The sequence below is a fragment of the Pan troglodytes genome, chromosome 6, assembly GCF_028858775.2.
Source record: "Pan troglodytes isolate AG18354 chromosome 6, NHGRI_mPanTro3-v2.0_pri, whole genome shotgun sequence".
Lineage (NCBI taxonomy): Eukaryota > Metazoa > Chordata > Mammalia > Primates > Hominidae > Pan > Pan troglodytes.
In genome coordinates, this window is record NC_072404.2 from 133,559,882 (window position 1) to 133,581,883 (window position 22,002).

The 22,002-nt window shown below is 37.2% G+C and overlaps 1 protein-coding gene and 1 long non-coding RNA gene across 9 annotated transcripts in view; one reads left to right on the forward strand and one right to left on the reverse strand.

Annotated features, from left to right (window-relative positions):
• Positions 1–8,301, reverse strand: part of LOC107975927 (uncharacterized) — an 84,130-nt gene extending 75,829 nt beyond the window's left edge. The window contains exon 1 of one of the 2 annotated variants that reach the window (XR_008549056.2): positions 8,195–8,291. This is a non-coding gene — a long non-coding RNA (uncharacterized LOC107975927). Of the gene's footprint in view, positions 1–8,194 lie in introns of both variants that reach the window. The other variant, XR_001719467.3, reaches the window with a different exon arrangement.
• A 10-nt stretch (positions 8,302–8,311) lies between these two features.
• LSM8 (LSM8 homolog, U6 small nuclear RNA associated) lies at positions 8,312–18,651 on the forward strand. 7 transcript variants are annotated; one of them, XR_010158953.1, is made up of 5 exons: positions 8,366–8,790; positions 9,903–9,950; positions 12,542–12,669; positions 15,102–15,314; positions 16,200–16,452. XR_010158953.1 is itself a non-coding variant. In XM_001141412.7 (4 exons), the coding sequence occupies exons 1-4, from the start codon at positions 8,498–8,500 to the stop codon at positions 16,288–16,290; spliced, it is 291 nt and encodes a 96-aa protein (XP_001141412.2). In that variant the 5' UTR covers positions 8,312–8,497; the 3' UTR covers positions 16,291–16,452. The 7 variants fall into 7 exon arrangements, 3 of the variants coding, with proteins under 3 accessions (XP_001141412.2, XP_063671614.1, XP_063671613.1); XR_008549055.2 differs by having other exon boundaries at positions 8,366–8,593; XR_010158954.1 differs by having other exon boundaries at positions 8,369–8,528; positions 9,910–9,950.
• Positions 18,652–22,002: the final 3,351 nt, after the last annotated feature.

Here is a 22,002-nt window from a genome sequence, read left to right on the forward strand (position 1 = left end):
TCTGTAAGTCTGATATGGGTCTGACTGGACTTAAATCAAGGTGTTAGTAGAATGTATGCCTCCAGAAGGAGGCTGTAGGGAAGAATCCATTTCCTGCTCACTTAGATTTTGGCAGAATTCAGTTTCTTGCTGTTGTAGGACCAAGGTCCCTGTTTTCTTGCTGGCTATAAACTAAGAGCTGTTCTCAGCTTCTAAAGATAACCACATTTCTTGGCTCATGGCCCTCTTCCTCCAACTTCAAAGCCCATCAACAGCAGGACAAGTCTTTTCATGTCACATCTCTCAGACCCACTCTTCTGATTCCCTCTTCCGCATTTAAGGACTCATGATTAGAGGGGGCCAGCTGAGTAATCCAGAATAACCTCACCATCTCGAGGTCCTTACTTTCAATCACATTTCAAAAGTGCTGTTTGACATGTAAAGTAACAATCACAGTTCCCAGGGATTAGGATGTGGACATCTTTGGGGGTTGGGGGGGTAGGAGAGATTATTCTACCTTCACAATATCTTAGTTGCCTTTCCTATTCTTCCCATTGGTAGTGACATCTGAAAAATGTCAACCTGCCTTTGAGTATTTGGACTCAAAGGTATATATATTCCTTCTGATTTCTGAAAAACTCTACATACAATAGCAATGACGTATCCATGGATATGCACTGATCATATGTACACATAAACTCAAAATTTTGTCCTTCAAGTAGAACAGTTACTTTTATTATTAACTATTGTAAGAAGCACTGAACTAGAATCCAGGAGGCCTTGATTGTAGGTTCTACTATGTAACCCTAAAAGAGTCACTGAACTTATTTGGGATTCAGTTTCCTAATCCACATGACACAGAATGTAAATTTGAAAATTCTTAGGTTCCCTTTTAGCTCTAAATATCTGTGATCCATAGTCTGAAAGAAAAAGGGTGGAAGTGGGAGAGTCATTCTGATTTGTTACAAAAATGAAACAAAACTTATATAACAAGAATTTATCAAAAATAAGGGAAAGCCTTGATATTTTTTCTGCCCCATATGTTTTTAATTTAATTTTTTTTTTAATATTTAGGGGGTACAAGTGCAGCTTTCTTACATGCATATATGAAATCTGGGCTTTTAGTGCACCCATCACCTGAGTAGTGAGCGTTGTACCCAATAAGTAATTTTCAACCCTTATTTGCTCCCCATGTGTTTTAATGTAATTTCAGGCATTTGCTTTCTATTGGTCACTCAAGGTTATTTATGTTTAGCTTTTGTCAATGTAATTCTTATACTTCACTCTCACTATTCCATTTACATTTCTATATACCTTCTTACATTATTCATCTCTCATTGCCTAACCTCAGTATTTTTCTCCAAAAACAAAAATCAATAAATTAGCATTGCTCTACCTTGCCATACAATGTCTGCAACAAGTCCAAATCAATCTATTCCTTCTGTGTGGATTATAACATTAAGGAATGAATTCAGACTGAAGATCCTAGTGACCTAAGTAATTTCTGATATCAATATTATTTTCCAATTTTGGCATGCAAAAATTCAATGGAAATGACAGTATAATTTTACCTGTATTGCAATCCAAGCTGCTAAAGACAATTTTTAAAAGCCAAGCAAAACAATAAAAAAAGCAAGCAAATGTACTCAGCTTAAAATAAAGTTCCCTAATCTGGTTCACTATAGTGATAATACATACATGGTAATTTATTTTTTAAAAAAAGATATTGAAAAATGATCAGGTGTGGGTGCTCCATTTGGATTAGTCATATGCTGTATGTGCTATTTAAATAAAGCTGCCCAAGTTATACGAATTCAAGTACCCTTCTAGGGCAAAGTCAGAGGTGGAAGAACTGCCTACCTAAAGAATTACTTGGTGCTAAAGGACAGTATGAACCACAGAAGGAGATAAGTAAAACAGGGGCAGGATGACATTATTTAAACTCCAGATTCTCAGTGGAATACTAACATAGTCTGTTATGTTACAGTATTGTCTTTTTTTATTTTTTATTTTTGAGACAGGGTCTAGCTCTATCACCCAGGCTGGAGTGCAGTGAGAAGATCTTGGCTTACTGCAATCTTTGCCTCCTGGTCTCAAGGAATCCTCCCACTTCAGCCTCCTGAGTAGCTGGGACTACAGGTGCGCATCATCATGCCTGGCTAATTTTTTGTAGTGACAGGATTTCACTACATTGCCCAGGCTGGTCTGGAACTCCTGAGCTCAAGTAATCCGCCTGCCTTGGCCTTCCAAAGTGCTGGGGTTAAAGGCATGAGCCACTACACCCAGCCAACTACTGTTTTTTATAGTACACATGAGGTCACACGAGATTGTTAAACAGGAGAGTAATGTTAGAATAATAGGGAAAGTGGGTTGGTTCATACATAATTTTTCATAGCACTTTAATGCTTTGTAGTACAAAGACACAATAGCTGAAGTACAATTATTGCACTTAGTTTTGTGATTGAACCAGGCCTGGGGGAATATAGCACTCAAATGATGACCTTTCACGGTGTGGGACCCCATTCTTCCCTGGGCTTGGTTCAGCCATATGCTCCATTTTGATAGTGCTTATTTTGCAGCTCCCTCACATCTTTGGGCAAAAGCGACATCAGACAATGAGTCAGAGCCATCCATCTCTGGCAACTCTACATTTCCTGCAAAGTTTGCAACTGCTTCTCCATCTGCTACTTCTGATGATCTCCCGCCCTTGTTTCCATCACTCATCAGTGTCTACCCTTCTGTAAACTGTCATTCTTTAAGCAACCTTCAACTTTTTTAAAAAGGTAAAACTCTTTAAGTTAATATAACATTGCTTTATTTGTTAGGAGTTTTACACGTCCTTCTAAATGAACTACTATTTTCATTTCGGTTGTTATTGTCTGTTAATACTACAGTTCAGTGGTTGCCAGACTTTGTTGTTTATTAGTTAACTACGGATGTTTTAGACTACTGAGGCCCAGCTGAACCTCATTCTATTTAACTCAGAATGTCTTGAGTGTGGGAGCCAGCTATCAGCTTTTAAAGATCATATCAGTAAGTAGCAAAGTTTGGGAACCACCGCTCAGTTGTTCAGAGTTTGAGAGGGCTTTCCCAGACTTATTTTTTCCTTAGGCTCTTATTTTAAGTGAGCCATTTTCTTAAAATGTGAAGATTTTCAGGAATGTATTATACACAGCATATTATAGCCAGAATGTTTTGTCATTTTTTGGCTTCTGCTGTGGTCTGGATACTGGTGTCCTCCAAAATTCATATGTTGGAACCTAATATCCAATATGATAGCATTAAGAGATGGGGTCTTTTGGGAAGTAAGTCATAAGGACTCTGCCCTCATGAACAGGATTAGTGCCCTTACTGAAGAGGTTGAACGGAGCAGCCTTGCCCCCTTCTGCCATGTGAGGATGCAGCAAGAAAGTGTCATCTATAAGGAACAGGCCCTCATCAGACACAGAGTCTACTGTTGCTTTGATCTTGGATTTCTCAGCCTCCAGAACTGTAAAAAATAAATTTTTGTTGTTTATAAATTACCAAGTCTAATGTATTTTGTTATAGCAGCCCAGTTCCCAAAATAAAAATAATGTAAAGGGAGAGCAGGATTTGGGGAGTAAAAAATGGCTGGTAAAAAAAAAAAATTTTTTTTCTTTTTTTTTTTTGAGACCAGTCTCAGTCTGTCGCCCAGACTGGAGTGCAGTAGCATGATCACGGCTCACTGGGCTTAAGTGATCCTCCCACTGCAGACTTCCAAGTAGCTGTGAATACAGGTGTGGGCCACCATGCACAGCTAATTTTTGTATTTTTAGTAGAGATGGGTTTTTCCCCATGTTTCCCAGGTTGGTCTTGACCTCCTGGGCTCAAGCAATCTGCCCACCTTGGCCTCCCAAAGTGCTGGGAATACAGGTGTGAGCCACTGCACCTGGTCTAAAAATTTTAATAATAAAAATCAATTTTAAAAATACCATAAAGAATGCATAAAAGCATACATAAGTATTTTATTAATATATATTGCCCCTTATGAGGTGAAACAGAGGGCCTCTTGAGATATACCGGTTCTCCAGATCTTTAATGTAAAGTATATGCCCGTGTAAGTATCACCAGTATGTTCTGTGGCCTTGCCATTGGCTAGTGAGCAAAGTGTATCATGTTTACACAGTTCTACAGATTGGCCCCATCTACTTTGTTAACAAGCAGTCTTGCCTTTTCCTGTGTCTCCCTAATCTTGCTAACCTCTGATTCACCAACCACCATTACTATGCCACCTAGGATTTGCTGTCTGCCTCATTTCTTTTCTTTTTCATTTTTAGATAGGGTTTCACTCTATTGCTCAAGCTGGAGGGCAGTAGCTCCAACATGGCTCTCTGCAGCCTCAACCTCCCTGGCTCAAGCTATCCTCCTGCCTCAGCCTCCCAAGTAGCTGGCACTACATGTGCATGACACCACGCTCAGCTAATTTTTTTTTTTTTTTTTTTGGTGGAGATGGGGTTTTGCCATTTTGCCCAGGCTAGCCTCAAACTCCTGGACTCAAGCAATCTTCCTACCTCAGGCTCCCATAGTGCTGAAATTACACGTGAGCCACTGGGTTTGGCCTCATCACCTTTCTTAAGCTCTGTCTTCAAATCACTTTTTTTCTGCCTCTCCATTCTTTTATTAGTTATTAACCTCTGTGAGCACAGAATATGCCTCTCCATTCTTACTGCTACAAATCAGAAACGCATACCTGAACTCCTGCTGGCCTTTTTATCTTCAGTTTTTACCTTCGCTAAATATTAATGTCAGGACCAAGCGTGATGATTCACGCCTGTAATCCCAGCACTTTGGGAGGCCGACATGGGCGGATCACCTGAGGTTGGGATTTTGAGACCAGCCTGGCCAACATGGTGAAACCCCGTCTCTACTAAAAATACAAAAATTAGCCAAGCGTGGTGGTGCATGTCTGTAATCCCAGCTACTCGGGAGTCTGAGGCAGGAGAATCGCTTGAACCCGGGAGGCAGAGGTTGCAGTGAGCCTAGATCGCACCACTGCACTCCAGCCTGGGTAACAAAACGAGACTCCATCTCAAAAAAAAAAAAAAAAAATTAATGTCAGGTCATTTTCCTAAAGTGTATTTGCACTTCTTCTCAAGCACTGATTTAAGTCTTACCTGTTTTGTAAAACCTCCTAAGATTTGAACTCATATCCATCTTTCCCTTCCTTAAGCACTTAAAATGTGCACAGCTCAATCTATCCAATCATAAAAAATGGCCATGAACAAAACACCGTATTGGAATAAGCTTTGGGACTTAAAAAAAAAAAAAGGTTATTTATGGTATAGTCTATGTCCTTGAATAACAATGAGTACTCATTATATATCAGGCTCTTCAAGTATTACTTTTAGTTCCTCAACAATTAGATGTAGTTTTGTGTAGTTTTCCTCATTTTACAGATGGGGAAACAGGCACAGGAGGTTAAGTATGCTCAAAGTCAAACAAATAAAAATTCAGGCAGTTCATGAGTCAGTGTTCTTAATAATGATCCTAAACTGCTTCTCAATTAACAAATCACTTATATTTGATCTTTTCCATCCCTTAAGTAATGGAGTTAAATCTACCTGTCTTTATTACCCTAAATGAAAAAAGTAAGTAAAGCACTTTGTAATTTATAGTGTTAAATGAAGACTATCAATTACCTTTATTTGTAATTTGGAATATTCATTTTTTTCATGCAATAATTATTTCATTTTTATAAGTAAAGGTCTGTAACTATTCAGGAATTTCCTTGTAAGTAGAGACGCATGATCTACTTATGTCCTTTTCTGCCTAGGAGAACTCTAGTTAGATCTATTCAATATATATTACTGATTGGTTAACACCTTTGCAACTTGTAGGGAAGTAAAGCATAAACGCGTAAAAGGAAATAAAAGTTCTCATCACATAAGGTTAAAAATATTATTTTATTTTAAAAAACTGCTATTGTGATAGTTTTCCATAAACTATTCAGAGAAGCGCAAATTCAGTTTCCTAGGATTCTACTAGAAGTCTGATCCTTTAGGTTAAGGTTTTCTGCTCAAGATTTAGATTCAGAAGTAATGGAATAAAATTATCTATTACAAGCATACTTTGGTTGATACTTTATCAGTGATATAATGTCATTTAAATGAGCATTACTTTGAGAGGTTTCGACTTAAGGGGCAAGTTTCACTGTTAACTCCTAATTTTTTAGTAGTCAGATGTTTATGTGTATCAGTTTTCCCTTATTGGAGCTTTAACGTAATTCTCCTTTATGAGATGCTAAGGTTTCTACATTCATGTACTCCCAAGGGTACATGGCTAATATAGATAAATCACATATGTAATGTTTGCATCCAGATGTAATTCATTTTGTCTTAATAAACCGACTTTTATTTATCCATAGGTTTTCTCGCTACATCTGTGATCCTTACAGACTACAGAAAATATAGCGATTTTAAGACACATGTAAAAAAGTTCCCAGCCAAAGAGATTTTGTGATGCTCCATAAACACTGTTCATCTGTTATTTATCTGGCATATTAATTTAATGACAACTACACAGGGCAATAGACTTACAAAAGCACACTCTACGGGATGAAAAGCCGTAGGGAGTATTCTTTTTTTTTTTTTTTTTTTTTGAGATGGAGTATCGCTCTGTCGCCCAGGCTGGAACGCAGTGGCACAATCTTCGCTCACCGCAAACTTCACCTCCCAGGTTCTAGTGGTTCTCCTGCCTCTGCCTCCCTGGTATATGGGACTACAGGCGCCCGCCACCATGCTGGCTAATTTTTTTATTTTAGTAGAGAGGGGGTTTCACCACGTTGGCCAGGATGGTGTTGATCTCTTGACCTCGTGATCCACCTGCTTTGGCCTCCCAAAGTGCTGGGATTACAGATGTTAGCAACTGCACCCGGCCTCATTTTTATAAGATCACACAGAGGTTTTTTTGTTTGTTTGTTTTTGAAATGGAGTTTCGCTTTTGTCGCCCAGGCTGGAGTGGAATGGCGTGATCTCAGCTCACTGTAACCTCCGCCTCCCGGGTTGAAGCAATTCTCCTGCCTCACCCTCCAGAGTAGCTGGGGTTACAGGAACCCACCAACATGCCCAGCAATTTCTTTTTTTAACAAAACTCCTAACACCTCGTTAATCATTAATTAGTCTTTGGGTTTTGGTTCAACACCTAACATTTGCAAATCACACAATTATCTTTGTTCTTTCATTAGCGGAAGACACTTTCATTTGTTACCCTGAGAATATGAGACATTCACAATCTAATTCCTGACTACATTTGATTTCAAACAGATAGGAATAAGTTCCAGAATATAAAATATTAACTATTTGGGAGTATCTTGTGGGTATGCTCTAATTAAGAAATGCTTCCTTTTCCGAGGAAAACTGCTGACATTGCAAGAGTTATTACAAAGCCACAATTCTTAAGAAAATACATGTTTAACTGAAATTATAAAGATATTTTGCAAAAAAGGGAAATCGCTCCTGCTGGTGTTTTGTGTATAAATCTCTTTCTAACTTCAAGCTCTCTCAAGTTAGGGCAACAGTAAATAGAGTGGGAACAGTATCGCACTGGGAAATATCTGAAATGATACCTATGGGACTATCTAAGGAAACTGAGGTCCAAAAGAATTGAAGTGACCTGTGCAATGACACCAATTTGTTAGCAGAGCCAAGATTAGAACCAAGTTTGGTGCCTTCCTGCATCGGTCCTTTCTCGGTGCTGCAGCAGCCTTTTACTTACTAATTTCACCCTGGAGAAAGGTAGACCATCCTGGCGTGGCAGAAGCGTGGACATTCGTTTTCTAAGGGATGGTCACACACCTTTGCCTATTTGCATTTAGTTTCTTTAAAAAGTAAAAACATCTCCATTTTGGAACACTTTTAGAGACAAAAGCAGAACATACGAAAGTGTATTTCACTGCTGAGTTCTTAAGAGGCGTACACCGTGTGGTTATAACGTGCGCAACTCTGTCCCGGGCAACTGAACTTATTTTTAGCGTTATTTTCGGCTTCTGCTGCAGAAAACTAGGGATTCAACTACCGCACCTACATTTCACACAACAGCACTCGTCTCTCTCCTTCACTCCTAATAAAAACACCTTATTTCGTTTATTCCTGCCTGCTCTACCTCGTCTCAACATTTTCTCTTGTTAACTTCCACCACACTGCCTTTTCCTCGGATTGGAAACCCACTCTCCCCCAACTTCTGTCTCATACCCCACCTTCAGGAAGCGTCTTCCTTTTTTCCGCCTCTCGTTCGCTTTTGTCTTACGCGGCTTCCGGAACACGGCCCAGAATTACAGAGAAAACACACTGCGCACGCGCACTCTCTCGTCACCGCTGTGCGGCTTCTGTTTGGTTGGCCAGTTCGTCCCAATTTCCGACTCACAGGGCTGCGGAGCAGCAACTCTCACGATATTTGGTGCGACCCGCAGGCGCTAGCCGCTCCCGGGTTCTGGCGCGCCCTTTCAGTTCTGCTTGTTGTCCGCACCGCTGCGTTACCCGGAACTGCCGGGCGGAACAGCATGACGTCCGCTTTGGAGAACTACATCAACCGTATCCTCAAGCTGGCCGCCGCGGGCGTGAGCCGGGGTCGCGGACAGGCCGCCGGTCGGAGATCGGTGGGAGGTTGGGAGGCCTGGCATCGGCGGGATCCTGGGGGCGGGCGAGGAGATGAGGGCCCCGGAACGACCCAGAGTTCGCCCGCGGCGCCTCGAGCCTTCCCGCTGCTGCGGGCCCAGGGGTCCTTTCCATTTGCCTGCAAAAGCCAAATAAAAACCCAGTGTGATTATTCCGAACTTTTCTGTCTTAAAAAAATGTACGCTCTTGATTCTTCCTTACTATTTCCCTATGGCATAAGTGTTAATGTTTGTGAATAAGATGAACAGTCGTCCTGGCGGCGACAACAGTTTTGCAAATCTTTGTACTTGTTTTATTCACATAATTTGCTCGTTCGAGGATAGCAAAAAGTTTAACGATGGTTCACAGACTGTTTCTGTCCCTTTACCACTTGAAGTCCCAACTTGTTGGTAGAATGAAAAAAATGCTTGCTGTTGTAATGGATTATAGTGAGGAGCAAGTAACAACCCCATGGGAAGTCTTAAAATAGACTTTACAAGTGTTACCGTTTTAAAGTCTCAGGACAAAAACACTACGTTATGCTCAGGTACAAACTGGGTGACAAAAATTAAATACCGAATGCTTTTAATGATGCGTTATTGGTACCCTGTGACACTGCTTATATAGTTTCTTTACTTTTGAATTACAGAAGCCTGTCCTGGAAGACAGTTTTTTAACATGCTGGAAAATCGTCCAACATCGATTAATTTAGTACTCATCCACTTTTCATTTTAGAAATAAACAGGCCTAAGAAACGAAATATCCTGCCTGAAATAATAGATTGGTAACCTTCCTAGTAGAAAAGTGTCAAAAATCCAGGATATTTTGAGATAAGATACACCGATCACATACAGAAAGGCTTTCTTTTTCTATTTTTTCCCTTTTTTAATCATGTAATTATCACAAAGACAAAAACAGAAGCTTTTTTTAAGTTTTTTTTTTTTTTTCTTTTTTTGAGTCGAGGGTCTCACTGTGTTGCCCAGGCTGGAGTGCAGTGGCTTGATCATGGCTCAATGCAACCTTGAACTCCTGAGCCCAAGCAATCCTCCTGCCTCTGCCTCTGCCTCCTGAGTAGCTGGGACTATAGGTCACCAGGCCAGGGTAATAGAGATGAGGGTATCGCTGTGTTGCCCAAGCTAGATCCTCCTGCCTTGGCGTCGAAGAAACTTTTAACGTTTTTATGTAGTGAACTCAGTGGCTGTGTTGAATACTTTTACCTAGTTGTCATATTTCTTCTAAAAATTCAAATCATTCCCTTGCCAGAGTCTGTTTTCAATTTGCATTCCCTAAGAAACACTTTCTTTGATTCAGTTATCAGGAACTGTTGCCGTTATTACATCAGATGGGAGAATGATTGTGGTAAGTCTTTGGAATTTTCATTCTCTGCTTTCCTGTAGGTTTATTGGTTGCAAATTTTATGTGAAACCTCTAATCTCTAATGCCTAGACAGCACATTACACCCGTAGTGCAATTTTATTATAATTCAGCTCTTTATCACTTTGCTGTCAATCCATGTTTTCCTCACTAATAAACATTGTGTGTTACCTACAAGGTTTCTCGGAGCTAGAATAATAGATTCTGCCCTCAGAGAGCTCCTAGTCTGTAGACCTTTATTAAACTTACTTTTCTTCTTCCATTTTTATTTCCTTCCCCATTCAGCACCACATGAATCAGAATTTTTTTGAAATTTTGCATATGCTTAGTAACTTTTTAATGATTTAGATACTATTAATATCTAGATAACAACATTTAAGGCTTGTATACAATCTTAATATTCTTTGTTTTTAGGTTGTGTGACATGTCTTCTGTAGGACACATGACTGTAGGATGATTGACTCTCTATATATACACATATATATGTAAAATTGGCTTGTTCCTTGAAGTTGTTTCTCCCTTGCTAATTTATGTCATATAACTAAGATAAAACGTTCCTATAGTGATACTTGTATTTGGAATTTGATCCGAGGAATTCATCTCAAGATTTTTGGGTACTTGGTTATTTCTTCACTTACAATTCATACTCTGAATGCTTTCAAAAGAATTTTAAGGCTACTGAACTTTCTCTATTTTCTAACCTTACCTAGTTTCTTTAAATAATTTGATCCCTTATTTTTCCATTCTTCAGTTTTGCTTTTGTTCATTTTCTTTTTAAGCCTTGTGATTTTTTTTTCACTGGGTCCTTAGTGACTATTATTAGTCAAAGTTCTAGCTTTGTCCTTTACTAAATTTATATCATGTGCCAGGTGCATATGTGTTACATTATTTAATGTACAGTACAAACTTGTGAAGAATAAGTACCCCTGTATTCTAGATTAGGAAACAAGTTCAGAGAAGGTGACTCACTTTCTCAGAGTCACAAGGGTAGCAAGTGACAGAACCAAACTGGGATTTAAATTTGGTTTGACATCAAAGCCAAGGCCAGTTGCCTGGCTTCTTTCTTAAGGAAGCAATGATGTTTGCTTAGGCACCTCACATTGTATTTTTTCAAATATGGACAGTTTGACATATTTTAATTTCAACACTTCAGGAAGCCTATTGCTGTTAGTAGATATTTGCATTTTTTTAAAATTTGGTGAAAACCTTAAGTTTAAATTTTCTTATTTTTGTTAACAGGGTAGATAATAAACTGAGAAATTATTTTTAATTTTAAAGAAGAAGGAAAGTGATATAAAAAGCATCTTAAGTTCTAAAGTTCAGTAGTTCTGTATTTCTTTGACACATAATTTATTTGATGGGATAATGTGTAAAATGAAGTCAAGAAGTTATGAATGGATGTTTATGATAACAACCATTTGCTAACTAGTTCAATAAATATTCCATATTTTGTTTCTCTTCCAAGTTACAGATTTCATTCTCATTTTATTTCATTCTCTTTTTATTTCATTCTCATTTTATATATTTTGACTTTCAGAAGATAAAACAGTTTAAGAACTTGAGAGGTTTAACCATCAAAACCAATGTTAGTTGATATTTCTTCAGAAACTTGAATACCATGTGAGTTACTCTGTTATGCTAGACCCATGTCTTCTTTTATTCAATACTAAGCTTTCATAAAACTCTCCCTGATTATTTCCTTCAAGTTCTGGTTTTAATTAGTATAGTCACATTTGTATCTACCTTACTGGGAGAATTAAACAATAAATCCATATGATACACATTAAACAATACATGTGAGACACACAGAACACTGGTAACTAGTATGTACTCATTAGGTGTTACATGTAACTACTAGTTAAATTTTTAGTATATTTATGGGACTGATTTGAATCTGAAAAATGGCAAATTATATTTACTTGTGTATAATAGTATAGAATGTTATGGTTTAGTGGTCTGGCTCAGGAGCTAGCCTTTTGTGGTTCATCTCCTGGCTCTGCCACTTACTACCCATGTGATCATAAGACACACCATTCTGTGCCTCAGTTTCTTCTTTGAAATGGGGCTAATTATAGTACTAAATCAAAGGGTAGAGATGAGTTGAGAAAATGTGTACGGTGTGTTTAGCACACTGCCTAGTGCTGGCATATAGCATATAGTGATACTATTACATTGCTGTAGTTGGTATGTATGGTTCTTCCTTATTTATGTATATTTGGCTATCATTTTCCCTTAAATCTCCTTTGTTTTAGTTTATACCTTTAGCTGCTGGTCTACATAAGCTTTTATGCTACTTACTTGGAGATAGTCACATTAGTACATAGGTGTCCTTTGCAACTGCTGTCAACTCTGCATATGAGTGAGATGTGTGGTGCAGGTCCCCCCACCCCAGCCAAATAACCAAGAGGTAAATTGTGTACCCTCGAATACTGTTGGTTATAAAAAAGGCATTTTATTTGCCGTCGTATAGGTACTTGTATTGGAATACCTGGCAACTAAAATGACTGTGAGGTTAAATTTACACTTTCATGTAAACCAGAATATTTCTCTTTTTCTCCTGAATATTTTCTTTACAGGGAACACTGAAAGGTTTTGACCAGACCATTAATTTGATTTTGGATGAAAGCCATGAACGAGTATTCAGCTCTTCACAGGGGGTAGAACAAGTGGTACTAGGATTATACATTGTAAGAGGTGACAACGTGTAAGTAAAATATATCTGTTAAAATTATAAATGATACTGCCTTACTTTATGGAGAAGAGGTTTTCCCCAAAATACCCTACTGTATTGTCCATACATAGTTAATAGAATCTTGCATTCATTTCTTTCGTAAATATACCTTTTCTTATGTTTGTGTAAAATAAGGCATATGTATACATTTTATGTCAACACTTCTTTAGGTTTCAACCAAAGCTGTCTCTCTACAAATTAAACTTTTACCTGAGATTTGCCCATTTTTCTACTAGTTAAGTAGCCTGGGTAGAGTCCAGAAAGGGCTCTGCCTTATATTAAATACTTCATTAGAGAGGCTTCTTAAAACGTTCTTTCAAATACCCAGAATTTTAGAGGAACATATTTCTAGAGTCCAAGGCCAAAGTTTGAAAAATGTTTTGAAATCTCTGATTTGAACAATATTAATTCATGCTCAATATCATAGGTGTATTTATAAATAAGTACTTACTCGTTATTCATTTTCTTTTAATTTTTTAGTATCATTGACACACTTAAGATGTCCCTGTGGCCTCAGTTTACTTGGGACAGACAGATATAAAAGTTTAAGAGTAATTGGCCAGGCATGGTGCCTGTAATCCCAGCACTTTGGGAGTCCGAGGCAAGTGGATCAGGTCAGGAGTTCAAGACCGGCCTCGCCAACATGGCAAAACACTGTCTCTACTAAAAATATAAAAATTAGCCAGGCTTGGTGGCGTGCGCCTGTAGTTCCAGCTACTTGGGAGGCTGAGGTGGGAGAATCACTTGAACCCAGGAGGTGGAGGTTGCAGTGAGCCGAGATCACGCTACTGCACTCCAGCCTGGGTGACAGATTGAGACACCATCTCAAAAAAAAAAAGGCCGGGCACAGTGGTTCAAGCATGTAATCCCAGCACTTTGGGAGGTGGAGGTGGGTGGATCACTTGAGGTCAGGAGTTCGAGACCAGCTTGGCCAACGTGGTGAAACCGCGTCTTTACTAAAAATATAAAAATTAGCCAGGCATGGTGGCGCAAGCCTGTAATCCCAGCTACTCGGGAGGCTGAGTCAGGAGAATTCGCCTGGGAGGCGGAAGTTGCAGTGAGCCGAGATCGCAGCACTGCACTCCAGCCTGGGCAACAAGAGCAAAACTCCGTGTCAAAAAATAAAAAAGAAAAGAAAAGTGGCTGATGTGGTTCACGTGCCGTGGCTCATGCCTATAATCTCAGCACTTTGAGAGGCCAAGGTGGGTGGATCACCTGAGCCCAGGAGTTCAAGACCAGCCTGGCCAGCATAGTGAAACCCCGTCTCTCCTAAAAATAGAAAAATTAGCCTGGTGTGGTGGTGCATGCCTGTAATCCCAGCTACTTGGGAGGCTGAGGCAGAAGAATTTCTTGAACCTGGTAGATGGAGGTTGCAGTGAGCCAAGGTTGCAGTGAGCCAAGGTTGCGCCTTTGCACTCCAGCCTGGGCAAAAAGAGTGAAACTCCATCTTGAGAAAAAAAGAAAAGTGGCTGATGTGACAGAGGAACTGAATTTTAAATTTTATTTAATTGTAATTAATTTTAATAGTTACATGTGGCCAGTATTAGTATAGTTATAGAGGCTAGAAGAATGCCAAATCAGTTTTCGAGTGAGTACTACACTGAATCAAAATATAGTTGGAAAGAAGCAAAAGATACATTAGCAATTTTAAGCTAGAACATTTAACAAATTCTAGGGGACTAACTGTCCCCTGGAATAACTTAAAAAGTGCAGGAATAATTTACTCATTTAAGTTGTTTATGTTAGCATCACCTTTAGATGAATAAATAATTTGATCTGTAATCAAAAATCAAGAGTTTATAAAATATTTTAGGGATGACTTTTAGGTGGAGTTACAAGGTGAGCTGTAAGTAATGAGAGAGAGACAGAGCAGATAGGGCCCAGGTCTCTGGATCAGAACAACACTGTTTATATTGGAGCTGTGCATAGTAATTGATTTTAAGGTTTCTCCTACTTAAAACAATTTTTTTTTCTTGAACTTCAGTGAAAAAAGTCTTGTGCTAGAGCCAGCTTCTACTGGCCCATGAAAGCATATTGTTATATTTTAAGGAATTTTACAAGCTGGTTAATTGATGTCTTGTTAGTAGCTTGAAATTGGCCATGGTGGGAGTGTTTGCACAATGGATATTAGTAAATGCAGCAAATCAGTCTCCCGCTTTTTTTCCAGAGAGCTGGTTTTTAAAAATGTATCAGCATTTCCCTGCTTACCATAGGGATTTTAAATGATACTGAATATTATCATTTAAAATTTAAGAATATTTAAGAGTGGAATTGAGGCCTTTAGTTTGAGAAAACTTAATTCATTCTGCCAGAGTTTCATATTTTTCATTTATTAGATGATTTAAGACTTTATATACTTTAAAGCAAAATTTGGCAAATCCCTTATTACTAGTATTCGTCTTTAGAATTTGGCCGGGCACAGTGGCTCACACCTGTAGTCCCAGCACTTTGGGAGGCTGAGGCTGGCGAATTACCAGAGGTCAGAGGTTCGAGACCTGCCTAGCCAACGTGGTGAAACCCTGTCTCTACTAAAAATACAAAAATTAGCCGGGTGTGGTGGCATGCGCCTGTAATCCCAGCTACTCGGGAGGCTGAAGCATGAGAATCGCTTGAACCTGGTAAGTAGAGGTTGGAGTGAGTCAAGATCGTGCCACTGCACTCCAGCCTGTGCAACAAGAGCGAAACTCTGTCTCAAAAAAAAAAAAAAAGAATTTACTCTCATTAAAACCAAACAAATGTAAACCCAACCAATACTTTTTAAAAATAATATTTCATAGACATCTTGTGGTCTGAGTGATAACATTGAATATTTCCAGTTAGAGGGCTATGGGTTGGTTATCTAGCGTGGTATTAATGAATTTAAAGTTATAGATACTATGTTAGTGTTGAACAAGAAAAAATTTTCTAGCTTTTAACCTGAGCCAATCACATCAAAAATGATTTGTTAGATACCAAAGTACTTGTTCCTACTATTATTTTTGTATATGAAGAACTGGCTTTGGATTTAACTGAAAACTTAGGAAAACAATCTAATCGCTGTTGTCTATATCATTGATTTAATTCATCAAAGTTACTCAAATGATTGATATTTTTACTTGCTAATTATTTTAGGAGTGATTTTGTGAAATTTATTTTTAATACAGTCCTAGAATTGAATTGAAATATGGTTTGGAAGTTTGAGGGTTTTTTACTGTGTCTATCCTTGTGTGTCTGTTTCCTTTAAAGATTCATGATACAATCACTATGTACAATGTGTCCTTTAATATTGGTTCCTGTAATAATGTGCCTTCAAATTATTTCTTGAGTTTTGTGACTTAAATGTGCAGTTCACTGACTCACGCCAATGTTGTTTGCTTTTTACCTTAATTAGTTCTTTTTACTGTGCTCTCTCAGTTTTATTTTTTGGAAGAATGGTACTCAGTGCTTTGATTTGATTAGTAAGATTTTTGAAACACATGTAATTTATTTCAGAAATGTGATTGTTTTAACTCTGACTTTTTTAGTGCAGTCATTGGAGAAATCGATGAAGAAACAGATTCTGCGCTTGATTTGGGGAATATTCGAGCAGAACCTTTAAATTCTGTAGCACACTGAGGAAAAACTACATACTTGGACATCTGTAAATCTTTGTACAGAAACTGATTATTCTGAGGATGATATATGGAATTTTTATGAATGTGTCACTGGATTTTGACTCCTTATTGATTCATTGTAATATGTAAATTAAAATATTTCTACAGTTTATTGAAAAAAAAACCTTTTTTTTTTTTTGCCTAAATATAAGTTTGGTAGCTTGGTTTCTTTTTTTTATTAAATAGTGTGAAAATATAATGGGCATTTTGAAAACTTTTAGAAAAAAGTAGTACTTTTTGATACTTTAGTATTTATGGAAACTAGTGGAAAAGAGAAATTAGTGTGCTATATAAATCAGGCATTCAAGTAACAGTAATACAGGATATATGTGTTTTCTTTCCCTGATGTTTAGGAAAATCACAGGAAGGTAAATCTTTGCTGGAGTTATCTGAATCATTGGCATTTATCCGATTCCACTGGTGGTAGTTTGCTAGTGCTTCTAAAAGTTGCTCCCTAGCACTGAGAGGTGTGGGTAGGTAAAAATGTGTTTGCTTGAGAAAAGCAAAAATGCTAACAAGGTTTTGATAGATTGGCCCAAAATTCTAACTTGAATATTAAGAATGACTAGGAATGTAGAATTGACAGAGATGATTGGTAAAGTCTCTTGATGCCCAATTGGTTAGGTATGAAAGGAATATGAACACATTAATGTTGAATTTTACAGACAGTATATTTGAAAAAAAATTGATTCCATGTAGTCTTCAATTTTTAATTTTTAAGAATTGGAGAATTTCTAATGTTAAAGTTAGTTTATAAATGTGAGTAAATAAACTCTTAAGTTTATATTGAAGTAGTGCTAGCTATTATTGTCAGCAATTTTCCATGATTCATTATCCATAAACCTGATTTCAGAAGACGTCAACTCAGTTTTTTAAATAATTGAAAGAAACAATGTAAGTAGTGTTTAGATATTCAGGCTAGTCCATAAAATTTCTGATCAACTCATGTATAGGCCAAAGTGTGTGTCTTTGTGATGAGAAGAACATAGAAAAATATTTACATCCTTGTAATTGAAACAAATTTAAATAGTTTCTTTGTTTTGTTTTTATGAAAGTGCTTAAAAATAGTAGTTGGCAAGCTTTTTCTATGAAGATCCAGATAGTCTTTTAGGCTTTGAAGGCCATGTGGTCTGTCACAGCTACTCACCTCTGCTATTGTGGCCTACAAATAACTATAGATAATACATAAATGAATAGTGGCTGTCTTCCAGTAAAACTTCATTTATAAAAATGGAGGTGGGGGTTGGATTGGGCTTGAAGGCATAGTTGCTGACCCTTGGCTTAATACAAGTTCAATAAGAAAAAATGAACAATTTGTATAAATTCTGGAATAGATCCTTATAGAGAGTTTAGAGGTGGGTTTCATTCATATTTTAAAATATTTTAAACTTCATACTTATTAAACATAATAGCTTTTTGGGGGAGGAAAATATCTTCACTCAAATCAGCCTTATAAGGGGAGAAGCACTATTCTCTAGAATTATTTGGTTGATGTTAAGGGCTGTCTCTGGGAGAATTAGAGAAGTTAGCTAGTATTGGCTATTCATAAGTACTTGACTTGTAGTATAATGTTTTATAATCAATTTATTAATAAAATGTTGAAAAGTGGGTAAGGCAAACAGGCAAATTTAGGGACTGTGAATGAAATATTGTAGTATAAGGCATTTTGAATTGGTAAAGTAATTCCAAAAATTAAATAAGAATACACATTGTTCAGTTGCTAAGAAAAATGCATTCTAACAGTACAAATGAAGTCCAGAGTCAGATCTTTTCTCAAAATACTTGGCATATCAACACATTACACATAAACAAATAAAAACCAGTCCTGTCCCTCATGATAATGGGTTTCTAATGTGATGTATTCTTGCAATCTGAAACACCTTATAAAGCTGTATTTTCCTGATTGATGTTGGAAAAAGCATTCCCAAAATGTGAATTATTGTTTTTATGAATAGTTACGGAGGATGTGATGACAATATGCCAGATAATCTATGTAATTCTTTATTCCTGGATACAAGCACATGGTGGACTTTTTTCTCACAACCGATTAAAATTGGATTTATTTTTGCATGAGAATTGTAAGGGAGCCACAACCATGAGTAGTAACATAATTAATATACAGTGTCAATATTTTATATTTAATGAGACATTTATTCTATAATCAGTTCTTATTTATAAAGAGGTGCAAATCAATTTCAACCTGTAATTACCTCTGTGCTTTGTGACTCAGGCACAATCTAAACCCAGCTTAATGAATCAAAGAGATGTTTCTTGGCAAGATATTTTCATTAAAGTTATTTGGAAAGGGCAATTAACTGCAAAAGGGACTTTTTTTTTTTTAACTGACAAGATACTATCTAAACTAATAGTTTAAAATAACATTGCTTTTAAGTCAAAGCACTTTGGTAACTTGGCCTCACATGCTGACAGTTTTGGCTTAAATATTACAAATCTTGATCCCAGAAGAGCAAGAGAGAAAGTTTTACTAATATTTGCTTAAACATCCTGTTTAATAACTTTATAACATCCTTCGGAATTTTTAAGGTAATAATGTGAGATATAAGTATGATAAAAACAACTTTTAAATGGTATTTAATGCAAATACAGACTAACGATGTCAACATTTTCCTCAGCCGTGTAACCTGAGATTCATCATGGGAATGAGAAAGTAAAGTCCCTTTATAATGGCATGTGAACCAGACAATTTAGTAGCCAGGGTTGTAAGGCAACTCTTAACTGACAATATAGTTAGTATATTCTGGGCCTTCATCTTCAAAATTAGTAGGTAGTAGTTATTGAGTGCATATCATGTGCCAGGCCTGGTGCTGAGTGCTTACAATGATCATTTTATATATGGGAAAATTGAGGCTCAGCAGGGTCAAGTGCCTTGTAAGAGGTAGCACTAGTAAGTAACAGTGCTCAAATTCAACTAGGTCTTTCAGCTCTTTATACAATACTGCCTGTTATCAGAAAGTATAGTCTCAAAATCTGCTATCAAGCATCTATCAGAAGCCTGATGAGAAATATTCAGATGATCTAACGCAGTTCCCAAGCCTGCATTGTGGGCCATTTTCATTACAATTACCTAAGGTGCTTTAAAAATTTTCTTGGGCCCTACTCGTTGTGGTTCAGCAGCTGTGTAATGGAGCAAAAAGGAATAGTCACTAAACAGCGAAGGAAAGTGTGGTGGAATTATTAAAAGACCTAGCACTTACATGCTGGGATGAGTCTCTAACCCCACAGAATTGATTTCAAACACAGGATCTTATTCAAGATAAGGATAATAACAGCTATGTTCTTGGGTTGTAAAAAGTAGCATTAGACTGCATTTTAAACATTTGGTATGATTTTGAGGACATAACCGTAAACAGCTGTTTAATACTATTCCAGGTAGTCAAAGGCCAATGTATAAAAGTTACAAATATAGGTCTTGTCAGCTTAGCTTTTTAAGCGTCTGTCCCACTGACTACCATATCTCTACAAGAGAATAGATGAGGAATTGAGGTTATGTGGGAAGTATGTGTAAGTTTACACTATTAAGAAATGTACAATAAAATTTGTTTCTATGTCAGCGTATATTCTTGACTCAAGGAGTTTGAAAGTGTAAACTCAAAGGTCTTTCACATGTAAAGAGGAACCTCTCCATTCTGTACTTGTATAGTCATTACCTCATATAGATTTAATTTTATTAAATTAAATTTTACTTATTTTGGGTTTAAAAAAACTTGGGCTGTGAATCTCAGTTTTAAGTCATGGGCAAATTTGATAAAAATTCCTTTCTGTCTACATGTAATACTGAAAAAAATGTTGATAAGGTAAAGCTATCTCCATTTAGATTGATACCCATTAAATAGCATAGTGCTCCCATTAAACTAGCGACAAATTCATTTAATTGTGAGATATCTAGTACTTATGCTCCATCCTGTTTATAGGGATTATTGATGTGAGATTTGGTCAGATGCTTTGATGTGATCTTCATTCCTCTGTATAGTGGGAAACTATGAGACGTGCTTAGTCTTCATAAATCGATGCTGCCTCCTAGTGGCCATTGCTTTCTTTTCTACCTGTCCACAAACTTCAAAAAAATAGATTTTGGAATTTTGTCAGGGACACTTATCAAGCCATTAATACATGCCAGGCAGTGTGCTCAAAGCTGTGGATAGGCCAGGGAACAGTATTCTTGTGCTTGTGAAGCTTCTATCTGTCTGTATCTACCTCAACCAAATCATCTTGACTCAGATTTACTGTCGAAGGTCGTGTTATTTCATCAGATTCTTTCAGTATTCTGGGATATAATTTATGGGTTCTGGATTCATTCAAAACAACTAGAAACAGTCTTTTTAAAATAAATATAATTCAAGTCAATTATTTTCCCCATCTATTTTTTTCTTTTAAGATTGCTAAGTCTGTAGGTTGCATAATTCTAAGGATTAAGGCGAAATAGGACTTCACCAGGAGAATTTCTTTCATTAGTTAACAGTATGCCATCTCCTACTTACTGCCATCATTTGGGGAATGAAGGAGCTGAGAATTGTTCTTCCAGATACCTTTCCGACCTCTTCTTGGTTTTGGCATTAAGTTTTTTTTAAACTCAATTTTTGTGTTAGTTTTTTGTTATGCCTTTTCATTTCCTTCTTTTTTTAATGTTTCTTTTTTTTAAGTCCTTTAATTTTATTTATTTATTTATTTATTTATTTATTTATTTTTGAGACACGTCTTGCTCTTTCGCCAGGCTGGAGTGCAGTGGTGCAATCTTGGCTCACTACAACCTCCACATCCTGGGTTCAAGCGATTCCCCTGCCTTAGCCTCCCGAATAGCTGGGACTACAGGCACGCGCCACCACACCTGGCTAATTTTTTTGTTTTAGTAGAGACGGGGTTTCACCATGTTGGCCAGGATGGTCTTGATCTCCTGACCTCGTGATCTGCCCACCTCGGCCTCCCAAAGTGCTGGAATTACAGGCATGAACCACCACGCCCAGCCTAAGTCCTTTTATTTTACAGAGTATTACTTGTCAGAAATGGCACAGATCAAGCATTGCTACAACTGGTATCAAATTCCCATCAATGTCCCTACAAGGATATGATATGCTTTCTCTCTTCTCTTTAGGGGAATGTTCAATTACACTGCATATATTTTGCTATTATGTAGGGTTTTTTTTTTTCACATATACTGGCTTTACAAATGCCATATAATTAGTATGGTACCAAATTGTTATTACATTTGAAATACGTTAAAAAGAATCCAGGAGTCAGGGTGGGTGGGGAGACAACTCCAGGGACACAATACATTGTGTCTTGTATTAAAAACTAGTGTGTGTTGGGGTGGGGAACAGGCAGGAAACTAATGTGTTTCTGTTTGATATATGAAAATATGCACAAGCTATCTTATGTTTCATCTCATATCAACAAAATGATTATAATAAATCATACTCTAGAAAACTCATTAACTGATACAAGTTGCCAGAAAATGCTGCACTATGGCTTATTTCACATTTTAAAATAAATGCCCTGAAAGTGATCACAATGATAGTTAAAAGTTAAATTTTTTATTTTAAAATTTAAATTTTTATTTAAAAAAATAGCTCTCTGAATCTGACTTGGATAAGCTTTATTTTAATTGTGATTCTGCTAATTACAGAGACACTTCAATTCACACTCATAGGAGGTATGA

Coding starts and splice junctions, on each gene's coding strand:
- LSM8 (XM_063815544.1), top strand. CDS start 8,498: ATGACGTCCGCTTTGGAGAACTACATCAACCGTATCCTCAAGCTGGCC. Junction 8,594..9,902: donor AGGCCGCCGGTCGGAGATCG/GTGGGAGGTTGG, acceptor TCTTTGATTCAG/TTATCAGGAACTGTTGCCGT. Junction 9,951..12,541: donor CAGATGGGAGAATGATTGTG/GTAAGTCTTTGG, acceptor TTTTCTTTACAG/GGAACACTGAAAGGTTTTGA.